Source organism: Misgurnus anguillicaudatus, chromosome 17 (assembly GCF_027580225.2).
Source record: "Misgurnus anguillicaudatus chromosome 17, ASM2758022v2, whole genome shotgun sequence".
Classification (NCBI taxonomy): Eukaryota; Metazoa; Chordata; class Actinopteri; order Cypriniformes; family Cobitidae; genus Misgurnus; species Misgurnus anguillicaudatus.
Genome location: NC_073353.2, coordinates 5,561,292 through 5,581,416, shown reverse-complemented (window position 1 = coordinate 5,581,416; position 20,125 = coordinate 5,561,292). Strand labels below are relative to the sequence as shown.

The following is a 20,125-nucleotide window of genomic DNA, read 5'->3' as shown; positions in this document are numbered from 1 at the left end:
ATATAAATGCATAATTAATAACATACATCAGATTTAGTTTACAAATGAGTCAACCATAATCTGAACTGTCATATGGTTTTTACTCCTCCACCCTCACATAAACACATGCAGCGGTGGTCACGTGTTGCTGGATGATCAGACTGATGTCGGTTATGTAGAGGATGGAACTCCATGTGGTCCATCTATGATGTGTCTGGACAGAAAGTGTCTTCCCATTCAGTCTTTGAACCTGAGCTCCTGCCCTACTGGACCCAATGGACTCGTCTGTTCCAGTTATGGGGTGGGTGTACTGAAACCTAAACCCTTGAGCACACAGCCACGTACACAACACTACAGGGATATTGACATTAAACACACAAGCTCCTCCTGGTGTTCAGTCAGTTAAAGTGAAGGGTCTGGCTGCAGCAGTTGTGTTTGCATTCTCAGACTTGCACTCTCAGACACATGCGTTTTCTGGCAGTGAGGTAACACTTTATTTCTATAGCCCACTTTAGACATTTTACTAATCATAGATAACTTTGCATCTACTTATCAACTACCAATCTTTACGGTATAAATTGTCTGCTTAATATCTACTAACACTTTATTGTGATGATCCATCAACAGACATTGAACTGTCTATAAGTATCTTTTCAGGTGCATTTCAACTTATTCCACCTAACCTAACCTCTTACATAAGCCTACCCATTACATTCTACTACAGTAATAATCTAATTACAGTTAGTTGACATGTAGTTGCAAATTAGTACAATGTCTAAAGTGGAAGATCAAAATAAAGTGTATCCATTTTACTTACCGACCATAGCAAAGAATATTTTTTCCTTGTGTTTATCATAGGATTTAACACATTTTATATTTTAGTTTTCAAGTGAAATACTTTTAATATTTACAGCAAAACTAATAATTATCAAAGATACAAAGACGTTGTTATATGCTCATTTAAAGGATTTTTACGAACACTTGTTTAATTTCTCATTAATGCAATTTTCTAATGAACCATTCACATGGCAGTTGCTTCAATGCATTTAGGGGTGTGGTCCTGGTCAAGACAATCTCCCGAACTCCAAACTGAGTGTCAGAATGGGAAAGAAAAGTGATTTAAGCAATTTTGAGCATTGCATGCTCACAACCATTTCTAGGGTTTACAAAGAATGGTGTGAAAAGGGAAAAACATCCAGTATGTGGCAGTCCTGTGGGCGAAAATGCCTTGTTGATGCTAGAGGTCAGAGGAGAATGGGCCGACTGATTCAAGCTGATAGAAGAGCAACTTTGACTGAAATCTCTATCCCTTTATGACCACCATGTACCCATCCTCTGATGACTACTTCCAGCAGGATAATGCACCATGTCACAAAGCTCAAATAATTTCAAATTGGTTTCTTGAACATGACAATGAGTTCACTGTACTAAAATGGCCCCCACAGTCACCAGATTTCAACCCAATAGAGCACCTTTGGGATGTGGTGGAACGAGAGCTTCGTGCCCTGGATGTGCATCCCACAAATCTCCATCAACTGCAAGATGCTATACTATCAATATGGGCCAACATTTCTAAAAAATGCTTTCAGCACCTTGTTGAATCAATGCCACGTGGAATTAAGGCAGTTCTGAAGATGAAAGGGGGTCAAACACAGTATTAGTATGGTGTTCCTAATAATCCTTTAAGTGAGTGTATCTATCTAAAGAGCAATACAAAAGTATAGTTTAATTTTTAGCCCGATTTTACTGTGGATTTATTTGAAATATATTTTACAATATGTTCAAGGCAGGGCCTTAAAGGAATAGTCTACTCATTTTCAATATTAAAATATGTTATTACCTTAACTAAGAATTGTTGATACATCCCTCTATCATCTGTGTGCGTGCACGTAAGCGCTGGAGCGCGCTGCGATGCTTCGATAGCATTTAGCTTAGCCCCATTCATTCAATGCTACCATTTAGAGATAAAGTTAGAAGTGACCAAACACATCAACGTTTTTCCCATTTAAGACGAGTAGTTATACGAGCAAGTTTGGTGGTACAAAATAAAACGTAGCGCTTTTCTAAGCGGATTTAAAAGAGGAGCTACATTTTATGGCGTAATAGCACTTTTGGGAGTACTTCGACTCGGCGCAGTAACACCCTCTCTCTACCATTATGAGAGTGAGAAGGGGAGGGGACTTTTCAGGCGAAACTCAGCTAAGAATAAATAACAACAAAGTTATTTAAACTTAGTTTATTTATAGAACAAGCAAAAAATCAACACATAGATTATCTAGGAAACCAAAACATTTGTTATTTTCGACGAGGCATTTGTTCAAGAGATCAGTTTAGCAACTAGTCAGACCACTAAAAAAACGAAACCGGAAGTTCGGATGCATACGTGTATCGCGTCAGTGCACGTGCGTCCGATGAAACCGTCTATATGAGAATGCCCCTTGACCCTCTTGTTGATATCAAGTTGCTAAAAACTTCATGTACATGTTTCCGGATGTCTGTGGTGGTTATGACTCTCGGTTATGGTACTTGGGATTATATGATTTTATGAAAGTTCATCAGTACATAAAATGCTAACACTTAATAGAATGACCCATTAGAATGAGTATAACTACATATTATGTACAATAAATGGACATGTATTACTGTAAATTGACTATGAATACACTTTATTGCATAAGAAAATTATTATGATACAGGATGTCTGCTGTATTTTCAATAATATTTCTAGAAATGATCGCATTTTGTTATGTTTGCATTGTCTCTGTCAGGTGTGCAATAATGAGGCCACGTGTTCGTGTGACTCAACATGGGCAGGGACAGACTGCAGTATACCTGACCCTCCAAAAGAGCCAAAGCCCAGTGAAGACGAGGGCCCGAAAGGTGTGTCGTCTAATTCTCTCTCTCTCTGCCACACACACACACACACACACACACACACACACACACACACACAATCAAAGCCGAGTAGTGATTTTACAGGAGCTAAATGTATTTCATATACTGAATTTGGCCTCTTAACAACTAATTAGAAAAAGGGAATCTTGTGTCTTGAAACTTGAAATAAAGTTAGATATAGCAGCTGTAATTTCCAGCTGTTTTCCATCCAATGCTTTTTAATTCAAAATGCTAGACTAAAACTAGCAAGTACATCCACCAGACATGTTTCTCTGAACCTGAAGAGGTGTTTACTGTACTACACTGTCTATTTTATCATCATTCAGAAACATCAGATGTGCTGGTCCTTCTAAACTTGAGGGACAGAGCTCCAGTATGTCTGTATTATGAGAAAAACATTATAAGAGATTCTTTGACAGTTTTGATAATTTGAGTGAATGAAGAGTGTTATTAAGGGTGTACTCACACTATGTGTACCGTACCCGAGTACGCTTGACCTCATTTGGCCCTTAAAGTACAGTTTGTTTGGCTAATGTGATCGCTCCTGTACCAGAGTGCGGTACGCTTAAGCATACGCTGATACGCTTGCAGTGGTGGTCTTTGAAATGTTTAACTTTGGTTGGGGGTGGGACGCGAGCGCTTACTGAGCAGGAGTGCCAAAATTCAGCTTTCAGTGTAAAAATATTCTAATAAACGCAGCTTTATTGCATTCTAAGATACCCCAGATTACAGAAGTATGTTTAACATTATGTGGACTGCAGTGACCGATCCTGAGTCTGCGCTTCAGTCGCTCTCATGTTACTTTAATGTCATGCAGCAATCGATCTGCGGAGCGCTCATGTGCATATCTTCCAATTTTCATCAAAACAATTGCATCTTTTAAAGTCCCAGTGAACAGGAATCGCGATCGACTTTACTTCTGTATCTATATTAGATTGAAATTAGTGGAGGTGACTTACACTTTCTATGAATTGATTGGATATAGAAGAGTAGGTGTTTCATTTAGAAATGGAACCTACAAAAGGGGGCGGGGTTAACTGATGCTCCCACCCAAGCCATCTAGCTGATATCATCAGCGAATGATCGCCAAAAGTGTCTGGAAGTACATTTTCAGATTTTGATTCAATTAAAAAAAGACCCACACAGATAAATTTTTATAATGAACACTGCAATATTACATAATAAATAAGAATTGTCAGTTTTGATTTTATGGGGACTTTAATGCGTACTCTGGTACGGTTCAGTAGTTAATAATGTGAGTGTACGCCTAAGTCCACAGGATTGCTTTGCACTTACTTTGACATGCTGAGCAATAGTGTTCACTTTTAAAGGAAAACATCACAGTTTTTCAATAGTTTACTATGTTCTCACCTCAACTTGGACAAATTTATACATCTCTATCTTTTTTCAATGCGTGCACTTAATCTTTGTAAAGCGCGTTGTGAATGTGTTGGCATTTGGCCTGGCCCCATTCATTCCTTGGAATCCAAACAGGGATGATTTTAGAAGCCACCAAACAATTCCGTGTTTTCCCTATTTAAAAACTGTTACATGAGTAGTTACACAAGTAAGTATGGTGGCACAAAATAAAACGGCTACGTTCACACTGCAGGCTGAAACGACCCGATTCCGATGCGACCTGTATATGATCTTTTCATGACTGTCTGAACGACACAGATCTAATCTTTTCAAATGTGACCCAGGCCATTGTGGTCCTGAATCCGATACATATCTGATTTTTTGAAATGCAACCTCCGTCTGAACGGTCAGGCCACATGTATCCGACCCATACGTCATTGATACGATACAAACGTCATAATTCTGCGTTGAAATAGGCGGGAATGAGAAGATAAACAACAACCATGGCAGACGATGCTGCTTGGACCAGTCAATGGAAGGGAAGCAAGGTCACAGATTTAATTAATATTTGGGGTGACAGGTCTATTCAGGCCAAACTCGAGGGCTCTTATCGGAACCGGGCATTTCCGCATACAACGAGTTGATCGTTGAGTACTCTTCTGCGCATGCGGATCACTTCTGGGTCATTTCACTTTCACACAGGAGATCACAAAAGGTCGCATTTAATTGGAAATGTGAACGGCCTTGCAAAAAAATCAATTTTTTTCAAAAAATCAGAATTGAGCATTAAGCCCTGCAGTGCGAACGTAGCCAAGTGCTGCAAACTAAGAGCTCTTTTGCCATACAATATAGTTCTCTCTTTTTATCTGCTTAAAAATCTTTTTATATTGTGCCACCATACTTATTCGTGTAGCTACTCATGTAACTTTAACATGTCTTTAAATACATAATTCATCCCTGTTTGAATTCTAAGGAATGAATGGGGCTAGGCTAAAAGCTAGCACATCCACAACACGCTGTGCAAAGATGCATGCATTAAAAAAGATAGGGATGTATTAATTCATCTAAGTTGAGGTAAAAACTGTAAAATATTGAAAAACAGTGGTGTTTTCCTTTAAGACTGCTTTGAGGTTTATTTTTTTATCTCTCTATATATGGAGCTCTTTATTAAAAAAATTAAGTTTACAAAAATACATATGAAAACAAAATACATGAATATGTTCAAACTCATGTTGTGTTTATATGCAATGGCTTGTTGTTGTTTTTGTTGTTGTTGTTTACGTATTATATTCTTTAGTGCTTTTAGTATACATTAGTGTTATTCTGTCCTGTAATGAAAGTGTTCAGTTGTGATTTATGAGTGTATAATCACAGTGTTTTTATTTGGCTGCTTGACTCACAGCTGTTGTGTTGTAACTCTATTGCAGATGCACTAGCTGTGTTTACTCCAGAGTTTGTTTGTCTGAACAAGTGACCGATGTTTACTTTCTTTAAACAAAAGTCACATTAGTCCCAATAAGCCAGATGTCTCACTGTGTCTGTCACAACTTACATCTTTCATAAAGTGTGAGTTTATATGAAATCATTTATTCCACAGTATTTCGGTCCGACCAAAGAAATACATAGTGATTATTTCACAAACAGGCAGCACTCAGTGAAGTGTTTGGTCTTTTTTTTAAATAAAATCTAAAGTTTTTGTGTATGCATCAGGCAATGAACAGACTGAAGGTTCATGGGTATTCTGCAACATATATTTACTGTAGTAGCAGACGCTTACAGTACCAACAGAAAATCTACAACTAACTACGCCATAAACACATAACTACAAAGTAACTGAGATTAACTTAAAATCTCTGGATTTGTTGTATCTTTTAAAACATTTAAGAATAAAATCACGCTGTGATTGGATATTTTAAGTTTTAGCCAATGAAAGCTCATGTCCCGTTTTTCCACACTTGCCCAAACAGGTCCCAGTGCCACCAATCTGATCATAGGCTCCATCGCAGGGGCAATCCTGGTGGCCGCTATAGTCCTGGGTGGTACAGGCTGGGGGTTTAAGTAAGCACCAGTCTGCATGTCTGTTTCGGCTAGACCACACCACACCTGCAGCTTACACGTGCCATGATTTGAGTTTCTGCTACAGGTGCATGACCCTCACGAGAGAAACGAGGACCTGCGAGCCAAATCGTGCCGAACTGATGCAAAGCTTAAATGCAGCAAAGTCTAGTTTAAAGTTAAACTGCAGCAGAAACTCAAATCAGCTTAAAGGACCCAGCTGACGTCCTGACCTGCATGTTAAATTTACCCACAACCTCAGTGTTCATTCACCAGCCGCAAGCTTTACGTCACACCACAAGCTGCGGAAGGCTGAATCTGCATATCTGAGAGTCGGCCCAATCAGCTTTCAGAGAATAATGTAGTGAATGTCAATGCTGCAGCATTTAGTCTCAATCAGAGGCTTGTGGTTCAATCATAACTGCTGATCTATCATCATACAACATTTTAACTCGAAACACTAAATGAGAGAAAACATTCACAAGCGGTTTTAAAGGAAAGTTCAACAAAAAGAGAAGTCTGTCATCGTTTACTCACTCTAATGTCATTTTAAAGCTGTACGACTTTCTTGTGTCTGCAGATCATTTCGTAGCCCAGAATGTGACGGGCACTTTTTTCCATACGATGAAAGTGATTGGGGATAGATAGATGCCCTTAAAGGAGCGGTGAATCAAGAAATCAAGAGCTTTTTTATATAAGAGGTCATCATACTTAAACGAACATCCTGCAAGTTTCAGAACTGAAAACGTCCTTGTAACTGAAATTAAAACTGTTATTGACACCAAGCCAGGTTCTGAAATGTTCCTATCTATGACGTAGTCATGATTTTAAAAGTCACGTTCTTTCTGATCCCATTTTTAAACCCTAGTTAGTGTGTTATGTTGCTATAATAGCATAAATAATACCTGTAAAGTGATAAAGCTCAAAGTTCACTGCCAGGCGATATATTTTCTTTAACAGAATTCGCCTTTCAAAGCCTACAGGGAACGGGCGGTTTAGACTAAAGCCCTCTATTTCCTGCTTTAATGACGTCACTAGAACAGTTTATTTACTAACCTTCGCCCACAGTAATAAGTCAGTAGCCAGCTAAGCTAAAGTGTGTGAAAAATACAGAGTTTTTTTTACACTTGAAACATGAACACATGTTATATTGCGCACTTTAAACACAATCAAAGCTTCAAAAACAGAAAAAAACAGTACCTTTAAACACCACCTCCAAAGAAGAATGGCAAAGACAACTTTTGTAGCCCTGCCCACAGGTTCGGGTGTAGGGAAGTAACAATACATTCACACGGGGCATAAGCGTTAACGCTTTAATTTACTTTTAATTGGTGACGTAATGCCTTGCCGAACTGAATTGTGGATCTATCAACATTGTGTCACTGCCGTTGCTCGCAGCAGAAGTTGAACATTTCTCAACCTTTCAAGCCCCAACGTGTATGTCAGCCAATCAGATCGTCTTATGCAAATAACCCAAGTGTGCCGCACAAGCCCTGAAAAGTGAAGCCAAAACGTCTCAATTGCCCCCCAATGACTGGTCCCAGTATAGGTCATAAAGCCCGCCTCCCCATGTTATTCAATGGGACTTGAGACCAACTAAACAATTACATTTCACTTCAATTATCTTTTTACTGAAGCTGGTTTCTGTCATTTACTGTAGTTTTTATCACGCTGATGTAAATTCAAGTGTTTGTTTTTAAAATAAGTTTGTTTTTAGTTAGTTATTTAATGCTATAAAAACGGTGGTGTCACGTCATGATTGACAGCTGTGATATGCGCATTCTGCGAGAGCGGGGCCTTGATTTCGCGGCTTTACTTCCTACTCACTACTGCGCAGGCCTGGTCCCGAATTCGCTACTGCGCAGACTCAAGACCCAAGATGTCAGCACTGGCGGCTTTACTTTTCACCAATGGGGGGGAGCGAACGGGCGTCGTCCATCTTTTTTACAGTCTATGAAATAACCTAGTGCGAGCCAGCCAATTACGTTTATGCAAGACCGGAGCATGTGTTGCGGCCACTGTAATTGGCTATCGGCCACGCTTCAGACAAGCCTTTTGTCAAGCGTTAATGCTTTCACCCCGTGTAAATGTACCATAAGCATCATCTAATCAGCAAACATGCCTTTAAAGATTGCCAAAGTTTGTACAGTGCCCTGTTGTGGAAGACCACAGTCGCTGTATAACCTTCCCTTAGAACCTAAAATTAGTAATGCGTGGTTAAAGTTAGATTTTTAAGAGTTTTAGCTCGCATGGGGAAAAAAGGATTGTTTGTTTAGTTCATTGTACTGTTGATTAATTTGTAAAGTAGCCACAAGCCGATGCTGGATTTGCAGAGAGACTGATTAAAAAGCAATGCTGTTCCATCAGTATTGGATCTGAAAGGAATGGCACAGTGTCTAAACATCTATGTTTTACTAAAAACATTAACGATTAATAAAGTCCAACACTCAACATAATATAACTGTAATATATCAATAGAAATATACAATGTTAGTGATAAGGCCGCAATTTAGATTCTGATGCGTGTTTACTGTGCATAGACTGTGGGGAGAGATGGATGACGCTTGTTCGCTCTCTTCCCTTGGTGAAAAGTGAGGCCGCCAGTGTCCCGATACGGCGCTGACATCTTGGGTCTTGAGTCTGCGCAGTAGCGATTTCGGGACCAGTCCTGCGTAGTAGTGAGCAGGAAGTAAAGCTGCGAAATCAAGACCCCACCCTCGCTCTTACAGAATCTCTAGCACCCAGAACCCCTTGTGACTCAAACACATATGTGTTCGATTGCTATTTTTACACATCTGAAGTTTTCAAAACAATTCCCCACATGTACTGTGATGACGGAGTTGAAAGCTAGCCAATCATAGCGTTTACGTCCAGATCATCGATGTAGCCCACCCATCAAAACAGAGCATTTCTCCAAACAGCCTTAAAAGCAGATTACAAAATAGTCTATTACTTATTGCTTTTGATGTTTTTGTATGTAAAAACAATATAAACAAATAAAAACAGCCGATTCACTGAACCTTTAAGCTCTATACATGCTCAAAGTCATCTAATGAAAGTCTTTTCAAGCCATAAAAAGCTGTAAGTGAGAAACAGGTCGAAAAAAGTCACTTAAGGTCACCATGAAATTGAACTATTTCTGTGCACTTCATTCTTTTTTTAATTCATGTGCTCTCATAATCTTTAATCAAAAACGTTAACTTTCTCAAAACTATCTCTATTCACTTCCTGTCACAAGGAATCGGGCAAAGGCGGGGTTATCGGATACTTGATTCAATTAGCAATTAGAACATTAGAAATTCCGACGATCCAATCAGTTCTCAATGGATGAAATCAAGTCCCGCCCTAAATTTGATCTCATTACAGAAGCCGTTTTACTCGGGTTTATGTCACGATATGGAAAAGAAGACAACTGCTACTTCCGTTTCATGGTGACTTTAAAAGACTCTAGTTCTGTGGATGCTTTAAGTATTCTATAAAGTATCACAAATCTAAAATAAAATCATACAGGTTGAAAACAACATAAGAGTGAGTACAGGAACAGAATTCATTTTTGAGTGAACTTTGCTTTCAAGTGATGAGGTGTGTGGGTCTAACTAATGGAGGAATTTGGTGAGACATCATCATAACCCTTACACTCTCTTTCAGTCCTGTGTAAACTCAAGAGGAAAGCAGGGTATCAGCCTTTCTGACATGACATGTGCTCCTCACGCCCTGTGCCGGGAGCACCAGGATCTGTCTACTTGTGGAGGTGCTGGCTGGCACACAATCTGGTACAGACAGTTCTCACTGGCACTGGTCTGCTTGACCCTGTCCAGATATAGTGACATCTCACACAACTATCCCATCTGCATGGGGGAGTCCTGGAAAGCCGTCATTTCATCTTCATAGTTTGATCATTTACTGATGTCATCTAAAGGAGCATTCACACTGACAGCTGGGATAACCGTATCTAGGGCTCCACTCCCTTTTGTTAATAAACACAGTAAATATAAAGTGAATATAAACATGTCATGTTTATAGCTGACTTCCTGACTAACACACTCAGTTTAATGGCAAAGTTACCTTTTGAGGGTATTCAATGCTGCATCGTGAACATGGCTATGCGGTTACAACATATGTTATAACATGCACATAATAGACCCCTTCAAGGTTTGTAAACATTGAATGACTATCGGGTGCGCGCGCAGCACAGGGTCAAACTGTTCATACCATTTAAGCTTTATAATTTAATCTAACAGGGCTGAAAAATGATGACTTACCTCAAATGAAGTGAGCACTACAAACACAAGCCTCTTGATCTTTGCATTGTCCCAGTCTGCACGTTAATTGCTTGCAGCCGCAGATGTTGTATTTTTTTGTTTTTGAGATTCTGCATGAATTGCGAAAACTTAACGGAAGACCTGGTGCCATTTTCACAGCTCACGACGTACGTAGGCATTTTTGACGATACCGAATAACACGCAACTCAATCTGCTGTAATGACTTTTCTGACAAAAACCGTGAAGGGGTCTATTATATTGCATACCATTGCTGGACTGTCAGAATCACTGACATACATTTTAATATTTTTTTCCATAAATGTTTACTATTTTTTTCCCAATAGTTTATTCTCATCATTGGGGCTGTCACAATCATTAAATAATCGTCTCATCGCAATTGTTTGACCTCATTGCGATGATTTCAGATCACCGCAATGATTGCACATCTCTCTAAAAAACACAAGGGGGAGCTGCTGCGCCAGTTTAAACAAGACCGTATCAGATTACTTTTAAATATGTGTTATAATATTTACTGCCAGATAAACCTCGCAAAAGATTTAATTTAAATAATCACAACAATGTGTAAACATTATTTCATGAACAACCAAAAAAAATGTATGAGAATTAAATGTCAAAGCAAAAAAAAAAACAGTCAATTAATCATCCGAACCATCAAAGCCCTAAAACAGGCAATTATTCGTAATAATCGTCACAATTTCTTAGACAATTAACCGTCAGACAAATTTCATAATCGTGACAGCTCTACTCATCATTTCATAAATGTTCTTTAAGTTGTACTGCTTCCGGTAGTGTATTTCATCTTAAAGCTTTTATCCAATCATATTTCAACCATTATGTGTTGCCAGGGTTAGAATCATCAGTGCGGGCGCCTGTAGCCTTAAAGAGGACTATCATGAATATCTGACTTTTTCCATGTTTAAGTGCTATGATTGGGTCCCCAGTGCTTCTATCAACCTAGAAAATGTGAAAAAGATCAACCAAGTAACTTAGTTTTGGTAAACCTTTCTCTGCACGCATGTGAAAAAATAAGTAATTGAAATTTTGGTCCCCTTGTGATGTCAGAATACCGCCCCTTAATCTGCACTATCCAACCCCAGAGTGCATATGTGAAGCTCCAGCTCAAAAACAAATATACAAAGTTATTTTAACAGGCTATAATAAATTATCTATATATTTTTTTGGGCTAGTCCCCACTCTGAGGACACCAAAGATTTATTTTACATCTTTAAAACGTCGTGTGAAATGTCCCCTTTAAATAAATGACAATTAATCTGTTGCTTTAACCAATCAGATTTCGTTTTGGCGACTCCAGGGCCATCTATCATACATAGTTGATTGGATGGTCAAAGAGCGTACTACCAAAGTCCATTTAATAAAACATTAAGGCCTAGTCCACACGTACACATGTATTTTCAAAACCGTACCTTTTTCCTGTTTGGCCGTTCATCTTACACAGTGCTTTAAGTGGCCCAAAAGAAGTGCCGGTACTCTATTTCTTTTGCTGACTGGACTTCTATATTGAAGGGGTTTTATATTCAGCAGTCAACAGACGACCTTGTAAAAAAGAATAAATTTTTTCCCATTGTTTTCCATTTTGCGGGTGGTAAAACTACTGTGCGCGTCATTCAAATTCATTGAAATTTCGTTCACTTGTAGTTTAGCAATTAATCTAAATATCTATTACAATTTCAAGAATGTTTTTACTCTGCACATCGCCTGAGGAAATCCAAAGTTGCTTCGAGGGGAACCAAACTGACAGCCGCGACAGCTGAGATTATCATGTACAGTACCTACAAAAGGGTATTGGAAAAAGCTTGCGTCTGACCTGCAGCTATCATTCTGGCTTGGTGGGATGTCAGCCAGCGAGTCCTCTGATTCTGACCTTGTTCTTTTACTACTCAGAGTCTAAAACAAGGAGGGCATATTTAGTGTTCATTGTATTTTCATTTTAACCAAGCAGCTATGGTTGCGCGTTTCACTCACAAGCACACACCTCTCCACACCACGTTGAGGCTGACTGACAGCAAAGGCGACGCATGCGCTTTTAACTTATAAACTCAAGGGTGTACGGGTAATGTAGTCTCTGCTCTCGGTGGGACGAATTAGGAAGTGTACATTGTGAAGAGCGCTCTGAAAAGTGGCAGCGCAGCCAAAGGATTAAAACCTCTGATTTAAACAGATGTGCAAATGAGCGTTCCGGTACGCTAAAAGCAGGTTCTGGGCTCAGGGAGAGGTGGTGGTAGGCTCAAGAGCTATATTTAAAGCACTGATCCCACAAACTTTTCTAAAAACTCCTGCCAGGTTTTGGTCTGTGACATGCTGAGGGGCATAGACATTGGCTGCGTCCGAAAACTCTAAATTGCTGCCTTCTGAGGCAGCTTTCCAAGGCAGGAAGGCATCAAGGCATGTCCGAATTCAATGTTAGGTTTACTTCCTGTCTCCTGAGATACCTATGCGTGGGCTTACAATTAGAATGTGATTGGTCGAGCCTGGTCGAGTTCGGAAAAATAAAAAGGCGGCCAAGGAAGCAACTGGAGCACAAATTTAGTGTAAATGAAGGTAGATTTCACTTTTTACACCTTTTAATTGCATTTCTAGCAAGAAATTGGTATTGTAGTTTTCAAATATGTGATTAGTTATCACAAAGACGCTCTCTGTTTAGATTTCAAACACGCTGCCTTTGAAGTGCGTCCGAAAGCCTTTCTCTGAGCTGCCTTCGTGCCTCCGAAGTCATTTCCTCATGAGGCAGCGAGGCAACGAGTCACTGCCTTGAGTTTTCGGACGCAGCCATTATATATATGTAGACACCTCAAAGACTGACGCTGCTTATCGAAGCTGACGTAGCAGTGCGGCCGCCAACTGCACAAAATACAGGCATAGTTGCTTGCTCTCTGTTGACTCTGATGCTGGCATAGATGGGGAGACCCGACCAATATGGCGGCAATGTTGGATTACGTTCGAGCAACACCATGAGGCGTCTACGTATATAATGTCTATACTGAGGGGGAACTTTGCAATGGCTTCTGATTGGCCAACATGGCGTTACGGTTAGGGATATATCGCCATCTGTTGGTTTGCTCTTGACAGCGCTTTATACCAGAGTTTTTTGCGTGTTCGTGTGGACGCAGAGTTTTTTGTATTTTTTTGATGAACGAGGAAAAAACTCTGTTTATAAAATACCTTTATACATGTGGACTACGCCTAAGACATACAAAACCAGCCCAAACTATCTAATGTTATAACAGTATAATTATGAAGGATATTTGACAAAACAGCCGCTATTAACAGAAAGTAAAGGGGATTTTGCATGAGATACCCAGGATTGCAGACAGGTGACGTACTGAATGTAAAGGACATTTGATAAAAGAAAATAATCAAAAAAGTTGCCAACCTCAGCTTTACCTATAAACTATTTCTTCTTTTTCTTATATTTAAAGAATTTACTACTGACTAAACCATGATTCAAACACAAGTTTTGCACTGCACATTTCTGTTTCTATGATCACAAATGCAGACAATGTTTTAGTATCCTTACATTACCAATCTGTTACGGTCTCCTCAAGCCACGCTGTTAAAGTTAATTGATCAGCTTGGTCATCTGCATTTTCTGGTTCAGATTCGGCTCATATTGATAAGATAGTAAAGATGATATTAACTCGTGTCAGCATTGCAATTGTAAACTAATCTTCAAAACATGGTAAGGAGCAGCACATTTCCGGCTGATGTCAGAGGTATTAGGCCAATCACAATGTACTGGTAAGCTTGCCAATCAGAGGACACTGCATTTTTCAGAATTAAATGTTTCTGAACCATAAACCATGCAAACACATTGTATTACACCAAATACACAAAATAATAAGTTTTTAGTTTTAAGTAATAGGCATTCTTTCAGGATGGCGAAGTAATACACAGCATGCACTCCATCATGCAGCATTGAGTTCCCTCAAAATGGATTACATTCCCTCAGATGTAATTCAGTTCCCTAAGAAGAGATCAAGAGGTCATTCTTGCATACTTCAGGCATCCCTGTGCATCAGAACCTGGGAATACTTGGTCTTGGTGACTCTCTGTTACCTGTCCCCAGCTGCATGCTCGCTCTCTTCTCAGGGAACCAGGTTAGATATGTCACTGAGAAGGCAACTGTCTTAATGTTTGCATATTTGCATTGAGTTTTTGGCCTAAAGGCTGCTTGACTTTATAATGCTGTTGTTGTCACTGATGTTGTCGTCACTAAAATCATTAATAAATAAATTGCTGTCAGTGTGAAGCCCTTAAGATCTTAAGTACATGCACACTGAGCGTGGCATGTTGTTCTTCTCTTTTCCATTTCTGGCCTGCCAATCTGTTGCTATCTATATGTCCCCGTCTGCTAATAAATAGCATGGCGACACAGTGCTGTTCTCTCTAGATCTGCATCAGTTTCACAATTTGTAGATTATATATCATTTGAGTATATTAAGGACTGTGTGCAGATGTTGAGCTTTATGATATTAGGTAATGTGCAACAGTAGGGGATGATTCACATTTCCCTCTTTTGCGCATGCATTTAATTTGGATGTAGTCGCACGGCAAGCGCGCTCAAATAGAGAGTGACATGACACCCAGTTGAAAATACTTCAACTTTGCCGTGTCAAAATGGAAAGCAATGCACGGTTTTAGACGCGAAATGTGAACCTCCCCTTATGATGCATTTCTTATTTCTGAAAAAAATAAACAGTATTTTGCTTCCAATTAACATTTTTCCTTCTTCTGCTTTTTCTTTCATAAATCAAGAACAGTGAAACGGCGAGGATATGATCCGAATGCTGGCGGCATCTAGTGGACAGAAAGAAATGCTGATCTCCAGGGCTTCAGCAATCAGCTGGGCTTCTGTTTTTGCTGCTATTTTCAGGCATTAGGGTATACTTGAAAGTATTATACATAATAGTGAGGAACTCAATAATACCTTAGTTATGTAGCCACTCCCTTTTTATAAAAGTCTTTTTGCCATTTCACCCTAAAAAGTTAATCAGATCATCCTTACATGACAAAAGCATGACATCACACAATACAGCTTGGTTTTGGCACCCTGATATAAGGATATGCATGGCTAAACGAATGCCTCCACGGTCATCAATCTCCAGCAGAGCACAGCATTACAATCTGTGAAGAGATTATCCGCACTGCATAACAGTTACTGATCTCAGATGCCCGTCATTTCTTTTTTTTGACAGAGGATATTAAACGCTGCATGCCTAAGCTTTAGAGAGACATGTGTTGAATAAAAGTTTAGGTCAGATTTCATTCTACACATACATGGCAATGTAGACGACTTAAAATATTTTTTTTCTCAAAAATGAAAATTCGAACCGGCATGTTTTTATACCATAAAACACAAGAGGAGATGCAGAATATGAATGCTGTTTTTTTATTGGCTGAAGGTGGGTTTGGAAGAGCTTCAAAAAAAGACAAACACTGTAGAAGAGATAAAGCTGCCCAGTTCTGAAGCCATATGATCATTTAGTCTGAGAAAATCCTTCCTTCAATATGTGTGAATAAAAAATCATGTGGGTGAACATATGTATACATAATGTACAGTTTAAGATCTTGGACTGTAAGTCATTTTTAACAGATCATTTGGTTTCATTTAGTTTGTTGTTTTCTGCTTATTTTCAAGTCGCACTGTTATTTTTAGCAACATTTATTTCAAATCAGTTGCTATACGTTAGTAAGTGTAAGTATATTAAGTTATCGCTCAGTTATTTGCTCTGAAATGGGGACGTAAGTGAACACCTATAGATGCTGTATGTCACATTGAATTAGTAAGTGACTCTAAGCCAAAGATCTAAAGAACAAAATGTATGTTTGGATGTTAAACACAGCACTTTACTGTGATGTTGATTCACCTGTGAGGTAAGGTAGTGATATGGTAACTGATCACCTCAAACGCACCGGCAATAATTCAGTCCTTACATTACACTGTACCTTGTTTTACCTGTTAAATCTGCTTAATCAGACCTTATTATAAAGTCTTTATTGTCCATAACGTTCACCTTTAGCGGCCAGTGCTGAAACCATTGCTTTGCTGCATGAATTCACTTTAGTGGGCTTATTACTCTGTAAGTATGAAGTGTGATTGCCCGTAGGAATATACAGTATATTTCAGAGACTGCGCTGTGCTATATGTGCATGTCAGCTACAAATCTTTTATTTACTATGCAAAAGAATTTGCTGCACAAAGCAAAAGGATAAAACAGCAAAATATTATTTCAAAATCTCACATTTGCCCCAGTTCTTCATCCATGATGATTATGCCACGTTTCACATATCAGGAATTAAACAACTGTTTCTTATTATCCTAGAAAGGAATGAATGTATTTTCTTTTCTAAATAAAACTCATTACATTTCACATTTGAGGTTTCAGGATACACTTTCCTTTTTTTGTCATTAGCACTATTCTTGAGCTGCTGTTACTCATAGAAATCCATAATGCATAAGCAAAAGTCATGAAAATAATAAAATCAACAATATTTTACATCTTTGAGTTTGATTTTCTGTATTCATTTACTGGAAATTTCACATTTCAAAATAAAGAGTTATTTTATGCATTTTTAATTAAGATAAGAAATGTATTGGACTTATTAGTATGCTGCTTTATTAGTATTTAAAAGAGTTTTTGTTTCATTGTTGGGTAAAACCTTATTCACAGAGCACTTTGGTCACAGAGAAAAAAACGTAAAATTGGCAGACAGGTTACTGTGTGAACGCAAACACGTCCCGTAAATGTTTTGGGATCACTCCTGTAAAGAGCACCTAGTAACATTCTCGGAAAGCCCACTGTCTGAACCAGACGCAGAGACAATGCCATAAGGGGCGCGCTGTAGTGAGGACGCATGTGTCATTGCAACAATGAAGTTACGGTTCAGCTCTTTAAAATAAGAAATTTACATGCAGATTAACATTCACGATGATAAATGTCTGCAAACTGGACTGAAGCAGAGATCGGGGAGCTTGTCACTATATATGCTGAAGCGGAGATCATTCACCAGCATAAAAGAATAGGGTGTTATGCGCTCATATGAGTTTATAATAAACCACAATGCAAGTGCATCATTGCAACAAGATTGTTCAGCTCTTTAAAACAGGAGTTTTAAATGCACATTAACATTAAAGATGAGAAATGTCTGTAAGCTGGACTGAAGCAGAGATCAGGGAGCTGTTACTATCCACGCTGAAGTTGAGATCATTCAGTGGCAAGAAAAAAAGCGCCTCATGCCTTCCTATGAGCTTATAATAAACAAAAATGCATGTGCGTCAGCTCTTTAAATTGGGGATTTTAAATGCACATTAACAATTACGATGAAGAATGTCTGCAGAATCAGATATCATTCACCAGCAAAAATGCATGCGAGTTGTTTCTGGAAGAAAAATAACGGATAATAGGCAAACGTCAGACGAAAAAGATTAAAGGACTTTAAACCCTTAATGTGTCTTTACGGGACCTTTACGGCATCTGTGTGAACACACACACACAGATTCCATAAATCATTGGCAGGGTGAATGAACCAAAAATTAAACAACCCCAGACAAATCCCGAATGTATTTCTCATGTATTTTCCGTAATATCTGTGTGAAATATCTTGAATTGAATTTACATTGGAAATGTTTATGCCATAATCTGCTTCTTTTTCAGAAGTGTTAGTTATGGTTAGCTTACTAATGTGTGCTATTTAAGTAGAACTAGCATGATTAGATAATAGTAGCATTGGTGAATTGAACTCATTTTTACTCAGATCAACTCAATTTAATTGTGCTAAGGTACCTTAAAACAATTGAGTTTAACTGAATCTAAATGATTAAAATTTAGATAATTTAATTGCGTGCAACCACTTACCTAAGAAATTGCGCAAATTTAATTAGTAATTTTTTCAGTGTTTGTTGTGTCAGAAAATTTGAAAAGATTTTTTCTGGGAAATCTAATTCAAGATTCAAGATTCAAAGTTTTATTTGCCATTTGCAGCGCACAAAGATTTGTACACATACATAGGAATTGTACTGCATCACCCTTAGATACACAAAATACACCAGTGCCTGCTAAACCATATATACCCTATTTGCCTGAGTTGGCCATTTGTCTCACCAGTGTTGGATAAAGGCTATTATAAAAGCGTGTTTTAAATGTGATGATAATGTCCGCTCTTGTATGTCTCAGACTGTAGGGTTTGCATCTGGGCCTCAATAGTGAGTGAGCTGGATGATGAGTATCACGAAGTATTGACTTGGCTTTCTTCTTACAGCGCTCTGTGTAAATATTGGTCAGGGGCACAAGATTTGTCCCAATGAGTCTCTCTGCAGTTTTTATCACCCTTTGGAGTGATTTCTTCTCTGCCTGTGTTGCATTACCAAACCACACTGTGATACCATATGTCAGGACACTTTCTATGAGTCCTCTATAGACATTAACAAGAGGGCCCATCCTAAGCCCAGCTTTCTTCAAAAGCCTGATAAAATACAGGCGTTTCTGAGCCTTCTTCACTGTGGTAGCAGTGTTTGTATTCCAGCTCAGCTTCGATGTCAAGTGCAGGCCCAGGAACTTGTGGCTGTCTGCCCTCTCCACCACAGTACCTTTAATAGTAAGTGGCTGCAGAAGAGGGCTTTTCCTCCTAAAGTCTATGACAAGCTCTCTGGTCTTGTCTACATTGAGGAACAGGTCATTTTCCTCTCCATAGGCCATGATGTCATTGACCAGTTCCCTATATTCTGTTTCATCTCCCCCCTTAATAAGGCCCAAGATGGTCGTGTCATCTGCATATTTGATAATATGTGAGGTGTCCTGAGTGGAAACACAGTCATGTGTATATAATGTATAGAGCTTTGGGCTAAGACAATGTGAATGTGTGATGAAAGTCTCCAGGAGCAGATCTGAGAAACATTAAATGGTTAGTTTGTGCCAGTACCTGTGCGCTAGAGCTTCTGTTCTTCCTCAATGAATGTGACCCAGATACACTCTTAAAAATTAAAGTGCTTAAAAGTTTCTTTACATCGATGCCATAGAGGAACTTTTTTTGGTTCCTCAAAGAACCATTTAGTGAAAGGTTCTCTAAAGAATCATTTCTTTATACATTTTTACCATCTGAAAAACCTGTTTTCACTGTAAAGAACCTTTTGTGAAACAGAAAGGTTCCCTTTCAGTCGGTCACTACGACGTCACGTCGTGACCGACGAATTGGGAACCGCTTCGCGGTTGACCTATCTGCTTCGAGAAACCTTTAAAACGCCAATGAACTTGGCATGCAGATAATTGCATCTGCCGGCGCCGCCCCGCCGCACAGGTATTTAATGAGCGGCAGGTGCAGTTATCAAATCAGCTTTTTAGCTTCGAAAGCTGGCAGACTGACTGCTCACGAGAAGCTACTCTCTGCTCTTTGGAGAACTCTGCGTGTTCGATTTGGTTGGGCAAAGGCATTTCAGCGGAGGCTCGCGGGTGTTGCACCTCTCTTTTTAATTTTTGACTTTTTCTCACTCTTAGTTGAGTGTGTGCGTAGCCGTTCCCCTGTGTGCTTCATCAACATCA

The 20,125-nt window shown here is 39.0% G+C and overlaps 1 protein-coding gene across 4 annotated transcripts in view; it reads left to right on the top strand.

Moving 5' to 3' along the window:
- Positions 1-15,763, top strand: part of adam23b (ADAM metallopeptidase domain 23b) — a 58,617-nt gene extending 42,854 nt beyond the window's left edge. The window contains exons 23-27 of one of the 4 annotated variants that reach the window (XM_073854877.1): positions 112-280; positions 2,748-2,859; positions 6,201-6,291; positions 9,937-10,061; positions 15,345-15,368. In XM_073854877.1, coding sequence (XP_073710978.1) covers positions 112-280; positions 2,748-2,859; positions 6,201-6,291; positions 9,937-9,946 — 382 coding nt within the window. In that variant the 3' untranslated portion in view covers positions 9,947-10,061; positions 15,345-15,368. Of the gene's footprint in view, positions 1-111; positions 281-2,747; positions 2,860-6,200; positions 6,292-9,936; positions 10,062-15,344 lie in introns of all 4 variants that reach the window. The other 3 variants (XM_073854878.1, XM_055214936.2, XM_073854879.1) reach the window with 3 other exon arrangements.
- Positions 15,764-20,125: the final 4,362 nt, after the last annotated feature.